At 43.1% G+C, this 10,041-nt stretch overlaps 1 protein-coding gene across 1 annotated transcript; it reads left to right on the forward strand.

The window, feature by feature from the left end:
* The first annotated feature begins 217 nt into the window (after positions 1-217).
* MOCS3 (molybdenum cofactor synthesis 3) lies at positions 218-1,585 on the forward strand. The gene has a single exon (XM_065893584.1). The coding sequence runs from the start codon at positions 218-220 to the stop codon at positions 1,583-1,585; it is 1,368 nt and encodes a 455-aa protein (XP_065749656.1).
* The last annotated feature ends 8,456 nt before the right edge of the window (positions 1,586-10,041 follow it).

Raw genomic sequence — 10,041 nt, forward strand, 5'->3', positions numbered from 1 at the left:
GCGAGTTCTAGTCCTCCTAAGGCTCTCTGCGTAGTTCCATTGGAAACAGTCAGGACTTGTGACTCTTTGAAGTTGAATCTGACGGTTGCTTCAGAAAAATACATATCTCTTTATCACCTTTCCCCAAGCTCCATAGAGTTGTTTAGTTTATTCCAGTCGCAAGACGAGGGAAAGCCGGAAACGGAAATGCCTTTGACAACCTCCCAAAGAGGCTGCCATGGCGGCCAGGGAGGAGGTTCTCGCTTTGCAAGCTGAAGTTGCCCAGCGTGAGGAGGAGCTGAGTTCCCTGAAGCGGAGGCTGGCGGCGGCTCTTCTGGCCGAGCAGGAGTCAGAGCGGTTGGTTCCGGTGTCTCCCCTGCCGCCGAAGGCCGCCCTGTCCCGAGATGAGATTCTGCGCTACAGCCGGCAGCTCGTGCTGCCTGAGCTGGGCGTGCAGGGACAGCTGCGCCTGGCGACCGCGTCCGTGCTGGTCGTGGGCTGCGGGGGGCTCGGCTGCCCACTGGCGCAGTACCTGGCAGCGGCCGGCGTCGGCCGCCTGGGCCTTGTGGACTACGACGTAGTAGAAGTGAGCAACCTGGCCCGCCAGGTGCTGCACGGCGAGGCACTGGCCGGCCAGGCCAAGGTCTTTTCGGCCGCCGCTACACTGCGCCGTCTCAATTCGGCGGTGGAGTGCGTGCCCTACGCCCAGGCGCTCACGCCAGCCACGGCGCTAGACCTGGTCGGCCGCTATGACGTGGTGGCTGATTGCTCCGACAACGTGCCCACTCGCTACTTGGTTAACGACGCCTGTGTGCTAACCGGCCGGCCCCTCGTGTCGGCCAGCGCCCTGCGCTTCGAGGGCCAACTCACAGTCTACCACTACGGCGGTGGGCCTTGCTATCGCTGCGTGTTTCCGCAACCACCTCCGGCGGAGACGGTGACCAGCTGCGCGGATGGCGGGGTGCTTGGTGTGGTTACCGGGGTCCTGGGCTGCCTGCAGGCGCTGGAAGTGTTGAAGATCGCTGCAGGTCTGGGTCCCTCTTACAGTGGCAGCCTGTTGCTCTTTGATGCCCTCGGAGGTCATTTCCGCTGTATTCGGCTGCGGAGGCGCAGGCCCGACTGTGCAGCCTGCGGGGAGCGGCCCACTGTGACTGATCTGCAGGACTACGAAAGCTTCTGTGGCTCCTCGGCCACCGATAAGTGCCGCTCCCTACAGTTACTGAGCCCAGAGGAGCGAATTTCTGTCGTCGACTATAAGCGACTTCTGGATTCCGGGTCACCCCACGTGTTGCTGGACGTCAGGCCTCCAGTGGAGGTGGACCTGTGTCGGTTGCCTCACTCCCTACACATCCCTTTGAAACATTTGGAACGGAGGAATGCGGAGAGCCTGAAACTCTTGGGAGAAGCAATCCAGGAAGGGAAGCAGGGCACACAGGAAGGGGTATCTCTCCCCATTTATGTGATCTGCAAACTGGGCAATGACTCCCAGAAAGCCGTGAAGATCCTGCAGTCCTGGACAGACTTAGACTCTTTAACAGTTCGGGATGTTGTGGGAGGCCTCATGGCCTGGGCTGCCAAAATCGATGGAACGTTTCCGCAATACTGAGATGGCCGGTAGAGTCTGACCAGCGAAAGATGTGGGTTGTCATGTTACCTAAAGTTTTTTTGCCTTTATGAATGTATTTGCATTTTTTTCAGTAATGTACGGAACAGACTGGGATTCTCCAATATCTGCGGATAGGTGGACTTCTTTTTATAAGGAGCTTTTTAATTGTAACTTACTGGGTGATGTAGCAATTAAGGGGTTATAACACTGTTCCTCTAAACTGTCTTGTGTTTGCAGCACTTGGATGGTGTGTTGAACAGGTGGGATAGAATGTAAGTGACAGGACTTTGTGTTTTGAACTGCAGGTCATTTGCGTGTCCTGCCTTTTTTTTTCAAAATCTCCCAATTAATAAGCTCTTTAAAGTTGTCCATTTTATTGCTTGGAAAGGTGTAATATACTTACTGAATTGATCACGGATGATATAGTTAAGATAAGTTTATTGTTCACTAAGACATTCTTTGGGTGTTATTTCTAATTCAAATGATGGAACATGCCCTAGAGAAATCAGTGTTTAAAATGTAAATTGTTAAAACATTAAAATGAAAATTAGCTGGGAAGTGGTCATTCTATTAAATCTTTTCAGTTAATAGCCAAGTAAGATATTTACAGTCTAGCAAGATAGAAACCACCTTTGTAGCATGTCAGTTTCTTTTATAAATTACTGGTTTTTTCTTAGACTTAACTTTAGGGTCCACCTTATGTGGACACATACAGAAATTTCTAAACTGTATGGTTTGGCTTGCTTTGGAATCTTCAAGTCCCAGGTCCCAGCCTTCTGCCCTCCCCTGTCCTTTTGTCCCTGTCCAACCTGTTATTTTTATTTTTGTCTTTACTGTATGGCCAGAATGCCAAATACAATACTGAATTAAAGTGAAATAATGAACATTCTTCTCTCCTTTGCAGTTTCAGGTGAAGAACTTCGAATATTTAACCAATATTACTTATTATTGCTTTACTGTAGATAAATACCTCCTATCAGATTAAATAAATTTCTGTATAGTTCTGCATTTTTATGTGCTTTTTTTCTTCTGTTAATGTTGTGAATTACATTTTTTTTTATTGTGGCAAAAATACCCCCCACATAACATAAAATTCACCCTCCTGACAGTCGCCACATGTACAATACAATATTGTCAACTCTGTGCACATGCTGGGCACCAGATTCCAGAAGCCTCTTTACTGTATGGCCAGAATGCCAAATACAATATTGAATTAAAGTGAAATAATGAACATTCTTCTCTCCTTTGCAGTTTCAGGTGAAGAACTTCGAATATTTAACCAATATTACTTATTATTGCTTTACTGTAGATAAATACCTCCTATCAGATTAAATAAATTTCTATATAGTTCTGCATTTTTATGTGCTTTTTTTCTTCTGTTAATGTTGTGAATTACATTTTTTTTTATTGTGGCAAAAATACCCCCCACATAACATAAAATTCACCCTCCTGACAGTCGCCACATGTACAATACAATATTGTCAACTCTGTGCACATGCTGGGCACCAGATTCCAGAAGCCTCCATCCTGCATGACTGAGACTTTATACCCACTGAACAGCTCCCCGCCTCTCCCCTTTAATTTACCTTTTCTATTTTGATTTAATCTATTCCAGTGTTTTATAGCAGTATAAAATGTTGGTGTTTTTATGTTTGTGTACTTATTAAATAGCTTTTTCATGAAATGGCAGGTAGTATGCCCAACTTCCAACGTATTACGCAACAAAATTAAAACCAAAAATTTGGTATGTGAGTATATAGTAGAGGCAAATTGAACAATCCATGATATATCAAAAGGGGGCCTCTATTCTCTAGCTGATTGTTGTGTGGCAGGCTATAATCATCAGCAATCACAGATGTAAATGTAAAATGTTTGTATCTCTGAGTACAATTTTTTTTTTTTTTTTGCGGTACACGGGTCTCTCACTGTTGTGGCCTCTCCTGTTGCGGAGCACAGGCTCCGGACGCACAGGCTCAGCGGCCATGGCTCACGGGCCCAGTCATTCCGCGGCATGCGGGATCTTCCCGGACCAGGGCACAAACCTACGTCCCCTGCATCGGCAGGCGGACTCTCAACCACTGCGCCACTGGGGAAGCCCTCTGAGTACAATTTTTAAAGATTAAAAGTGTTGTGGGCCAGACAAAACCCTCTGCAGGTCAGAATTTCTCACCAGTTTGAAACCTCTGACACAGACTCTTGTTTTATGATAAAAGGATGGTATTGTTTAATAATCAAATTCAAAATTAGACATCACTTTTTGAGTGTGAGACATATTATAGCTCATTTTGGAATAGGCATGCTTAAAGTATGATAGGCCTTTGTTATAAAGACAAAGCAGGTTTCTTATGACTGTTTCTCCCAAGGAGAGGTGGAAATAAATGACAGACCTGGAGAGGAGAACAAAGATGGCTGGCCTCTGTCACACTTCTTACTCCTGGGAAGTGAGCTAATTCTGATATATATCAGGAAACAATCAGGTGGACAGAGTAGGAACTAGTTCATACTGTAAAGACAGATGTCCTAAAGTTAGGCAGATTTGCTAGTTCCTGCAAACCTGGTTGTCCGTGGGACAGGCAACAGAAGTTGACCCTGACTGATTGAGAGAAGGGCTTATTAAAGTGATCTGAGGGCTTCCCTGGTGGCGCAGTGGTTAAGAATCCGCCTGCCAATGCAGGGGACATGGGTTTGAGCCCTGGCCTGGGAAGATCCCACATGCTGCAGAGCAACTAAGCCCGTGTGCCACAACTACCGAGCCTGCGCTCTAGAGCCCGCGAGCCACAACTACTGAGCCCGTGTGCCACAACTACTGAAGCCCACGTGTCTAGAGCCCGTGCTCTGCAACAAGAGAAGCCACCGCAATGAGAAGCCCGTGCGCCAAACGAAGAGTAGCCTCCGCTCACTGCAACTAGAGAAAGACCGCGCGCAGCAACAAAGACCCAACATAGCCAAAAATAAATAAAATTTTTTTTTAAAAAAAGCTTTAAAGTGATCTGAGAATTTGGGGGAAGACTCGAAACTGTACTTCCAGGAACGATGCCCAAGACCATGCACAGAACTGACCTGAGAACTCTGTCTATGCTGTGCTGTTCCATCTAGTACTAGAGGAAGCTGGCAGCACAGCCTCCATGCTCTTCCAGAAAGCTCAACACCTCAGCCACAGCTTAGGGGCCAGAGAGCAGAGTTGCTTTCCACCACTCTACTGAGTCAGTCTTATGAGGGTGTGTCTGGTAAGTAGAGCCTGGTCACATGCCTTCATCCTAGCTGCAAGAGCCGCTGGGAATTTGAGTTCCGACATCTACAGTAGGGAGGCTGAACTCATAAACCTGGGATTTTTCTCAGATTAGGGAATGATTTTTCAGAAGATTGGCTGTTAAGAATACGACAAGTATCCATTACAGGACCCAGATCTTTTTATTCTTTGAAATTCTCTTTTCTCTTGTAGCTAGCATTTTACAATCAGATGGGATTTGAACCAGATAACTTTTTTCCTTTTCATTGAACATCAAGTGTACCAGTTACCATTCTAAGCTCTGGGATAAAGAAAGATGAACAAGAGGGAATTCCCTGGTGGTCCAGTGGTTAGGACTCTGTGTTTCCCCTGCTGGGGGCCCAGGTTCAATCCCTGGTCAGGGAACTAACATCCCACAAGCTGCAAGGTGTAGCCAAAAAAACAAAAAACAAAAAAACAAGATTTCCTATTGCTATGGAGTTTACATTTAAATGGACGGGGGAGACAAGTCAACAAGTAGGTTAGTGATAAGTGCTATAAAAGACAAAACTATGTGATGTATTGGAGTGGGGAGGGGAAGCTATTTTGGATAGATTCAGAGAAGTGTTGACATGAAACACAAAGCCTGAGTGGTGAGAAGAAGCCAGTTAGGTCTGGGAGAACATCCCATACTGGACGGAATACAAGTGGGAAGACCCTGAGACAAATAAACCGGTAATGTTTGAGAAACTTGAAGAGGCGTGTCAGGCTGTGAACAGCTGGGGAGAGTAGAACAAGGTGAGGTTTAGGGAGATAGGGAACATACCATGTAGGTTGTAGACCATAATAAGGGTTTTTTATTTTAAGTAAAATAACAAGTAACATTTATTGAGCACTTACTGGTGATTTGGGATTTGAACCCAGGTGGTCTGGCTGGAGAGCCTGTGCCCTAAGCAGTATGCTAGGCTGACTCTCAGTGAGAACTTTGTAATTGTTGTATGTTTTCATTTTTGAAAAACAACCTAAGCCCCGATAATCGCAGAATGGAAAGAGCTTGTATTTCAGATGCAACACGATTGTACTCTGATGCACTTGGTTTGCAGACCTCTCTCTAGGGAAGGAACCCCAGAGTGAAATCCCTGGGAGCCCTCTGACACACCTAGGCAGTAATATCCAGTTAATCAGGAGCCACTTTGGTCAGGGAGGGTGAGAAATAAAGTCTCAGCGTAAGGAGTCACAGCTAGTAAATGGAACGGTGGCCAAGGAGGGGGGTCAAAAAAGGGCAGTAAGTCGCCTGAGGATGTTCCCATGGGAGATGAGGTGTTTTTTTTTTGTGGTTGTTGTTTTTGTGTTTTTTTTAAGCTTGTTTATGTTTAATTAGCTGCTGCCTCCCACAGAAGCAGAGGGTCCCCTGGGAGCCTGAGGTCAGGTATGTGGCCCAGTTTGCTCTACCCAGGAGATTTCTTTATTTTCATAGGTGTATTTTCTCAGGGTTCCATATGTAACATGAGGTAGACCTGTCCAGGTAAGAGTAAAATCTCATCACTAGAAATCATGCACCTGCTGAAGATTCAAGATAATTCTGGAGTTGGTTGGGAATATTAGGAAGACTACTATGGTTCAGGAGTGGGAAAATATTTTGCAATAAAACAGTAAAAGGGGTTAATTCATACCTTTGATGAAATATAATTTCCAAAGCACTCAGGATGTGGGAGAAAGCTAATCAAATCAGCCCAGAATTTGGGTGATAAATAGTATATGTACAGTTTACTATAATTCACTATGAAGTCCTATATATTGACACCAATTCTGGTTTCTAATCTTTAGTCCAATTATTCAGAATTTAAAAAACAATAAATTGTGACTTATCCAGGTGTTTTGTTCCTGACTATTAATGCCATTTGTTGGACACGTTGCTGAAGGAAAGGAAAGAGAAAAGGCTTATATTTTAAAAGTTCCCCTCTTGGTGGCACCTTGGTTTAAAAGGTGTCAGAGTAGGGTGACATTGATGGAAGATGTGTGGGGCATTATTTTTAATTAACAGTATTTTCCTTACCCAGTGCTTCCAGATGAGGGAGGCCTGAAACCAATTGGAATTTAACAGACCAAAGTTCAGGTGAGTTGAAACAGTTGACCCTCAAGTAGAAGAAATCTCCCAGGCAAGGCTTGCTATGTGTAAGAGCAAAGGGAAGCAGTGCTCTTACAATCTTGACTTGGTCATCTGCGGTAAGCTCTGAGTTGTCTACCCCACAGCCTTCCCACTCCCACCTCCTTTTTCCTGGCAGTGCTGAAAATGTCAGACTCCTTTCCCAGCCTCCCCTGCAGTTTTGGAAGAACCTGCACTTCTAAACAAGTTATTCCATCAAATACAGCTCAAATCTGTCTACTTCTCACTGTCTCGACTGCTGCCACCCTAATCAAGCCACCTCTCCATCAAATGTATCACTTTTTAGGGACACACGCAGCATCAATCGCACTGTGGAGCACCAAGAACCAAGTATCGCTCTTAGGTCTTAAGATAACAAAAGAGGTACCTGTGTACAGCAGGGACTGCCGGCCTCGTAAATGTCCTTTTGGTAAACTTGAGACCTGAGAAGGAAAACAGGACTTTTGGATCACGTTTCTCTTAGTGACGTAATGAACAAGACTTATCTACTTTGTACAGAGCTCAAAGGGATTTGCAAACTCAGTAACTCCAGGGGCTAGGCAAGTAAAGAAATGAGTAAAGGTGGTCAGCTAGGGACCATGGTGAAGCAGAAACACAGGTCCCATCGAAAGCCACTATACAACTAGCTCACTTTGCCATACAGGAACGTGGTTACAGTGTTGACAAATGTTTCAGTGTTTTAAGAAAATCTGAACATTTGGAGTTTTCCACGAAATCTCCTAATTTTAAAATGTTGAAAACAAAGTTTAAAATTCAAAAACTCTTTTCGCATTGAAATATACGCATAGGAGGCTGAAGAGAGCCTTTAGGCTTAAACAGGAAAAACCAAACCAAACCAACCAACCAACAAAAAAACCAAAACACATGATTTGCATCTTATTTAACTTGGTGGCCATGGATGTTACTGAGTGGTGGGAGACACCTAAAGCAGCTTTAACAGTTTGTTAACACCTGTAATGTGTGTTTTTCATTGTTTTTGTACTTATAAGCTAATCATCTTAGTTAAAGTTTTGAAGGAAAGTATACTTTTTGCTCATTTTAATGTCATGTAAGTTAATATGTAAAGTGGTTTGAGTGATATTTTTCAAAGGACTGAGAAATTGGAATTGGGGAGCTGCATGTGCTATCAGTCAATATCGTTTGCTTTTCCTGGTATTCTGGTGAATTGGTGATTGAATGTAATTTTTTAGAAAAACGTACCTGCATAATAGAAAATCAGAGCGAAGATGGAAGAGTATAGGGACGGAAAGGAGAGTTTGCACTTGATACTTTGGGAGATTTGCACCTGTAGTGTTTTGGGCTGGATTAGACCCATAAATGAACGTTTATTTAATAACAGCAGGAAAAAGAGTAGTAAATGGATTTTGTTTAAAAAAAAACTGTTGAAAGATGATTCACAATGATTATCTGAAAAGGAGTTTTTATTATCCTCTAAAACATTTACTTCTAATTTAAAGAAGCAATATGCCTTCAAAGCATCAATGTTATGATCATACTCTTTGTTTAAAAACATGCTTAGTTTTTAAAAAGTAATTCATGCTCATGGTAAATTTGAACAGCTCAAAGGTATATATACTAAATGCAATGTGGTATCCTGGATTGAATCCTGGAGCAGAAAAAGGATATCAGTGGAAAAACTGGGGAAATCTGAATAAAGTCTATAGTTTAGCTTAATTTCTTAGTTTTGGAGAACACCATAATTTGAAAAGATACACACACCCCAATATTCATTGCAGCATTATTTGCAATAGCCAGGACATGGAAGCAAACTAAATGTCCATCAGTAGAGGAATGGATAAAGATGTGGTACATATATACAATGGAATATTACTCAGCCATAAAAAAGAATGAAATAATGCCATTTGCAGCAACATGGATGGACCTAGAGACTGTCATACTGAGTGAAGTAAGTCACATAGAGAAAGACAAATATCATATGATATCGCTTATATGGAATCTAAAAAATGGTACAAATGAACTTATTTACAAAACAGAAATAGAGTCACAGATGTAACAAACAAAAAAGTTATGTTTACCAGGGGAAAGGGGGGAGGGATAAATTGGGAGACTGGAAATGACATATACACACTATTATATATAAAATAGATAACTAATAAGGACCTACTGTACAGCACAGGGAACTCTACTCAATGCTCTGTAATGGCTTATATGGGAAAAGAATCTTAAAAAGAGAGGATATATGTACATGTGTAACTGATTCACTTTGCTGTACAGCAGAAACTAACACAACATTGTAAATCAACTATACTCCAATAAAAATTTAAAAAATAAAATAAAATAATTTAAAAAATTATAATTCTCAAAAAAATCGTTTTTAGTTTTGACACATGAACCAGGGGTATATAAGATATTAACATTAGGAGAGACTGGGTGAAGGGTATACAGGAACTCTGTTTACTATCTTTGCACTTTAAAATTATTTTAAAATAAAAAGTTTAAAAGCAAAACAAAAAATAGTGTATTAAGAAAGTGCAAGTCTTCCTTCCCACTACTAACTCCCATCCTTTCAGTTCCTTCTCTAGAGCCAATCTCTGTAACCAGCCTTATACATGCATTTTTGTAGATATAGCTCTTTAAAATAAATGATATTTACACTGTTCCTATACTTTGTTTTTTTAAAAAGTAGTGTGTACTGTCCACCGTTCCAGTTTCTCTCATTTCACATAGATCAGCCTCAATCTTTTACTTATTTATTTATTTGGTTGTGTCGGGTCTTAGTTGTGGCCGGTGGTCTCCTTAGTTGCAGCATATGGGGTCCTTAGTTGCGGCAGGCGGCTTCTTTAGTTGTGGCTTGCCAGCTCCTTAGTTGTGGCATGCAAACTCTTAGTTGCGGCATGCATACAGGATCTAGTTCCCTGACCAGGGCTTGAACCCGGGCCCCCTGCATTGGGAGCTTGGAGTCTTAACCACTGTGCCACCAGAGAAGTCCCCAGCCTCAATATATTTTTTTTTTTTTTGCAGTACGCGGGCCTTTCACTGTTGTGGCCTCTCCCGTTGCGGAGCACAGGCTCCGGACTCGCAGGCTGAGCGGCCATGGCTCACGGGCCCAGCCACTCCACG

Source organism: Phocoena phocoena, chromosome 15 (genome assembly GCF_963924675.1).
Source record: "Phocoena phocoena chromosome 15, mPhoPho1.1, whole genome shotgun sequence".
NCBI lineage: Eukaryota > Metazoa > Chordata > Mammalia > Artiodactyla > Phocoenidae > Phocoena > Phocoena phocoena.

Bases quoted from the DNA above. Each gene is read 5' to 3' on its own strand.
- MOCS3 (XM_065893584.1), top strand. From the start codon at position 218: ATGGCGGCCAGGGAGGAGGTTCTCGCTTTGCAAGCTGAAGTTGCCCAG.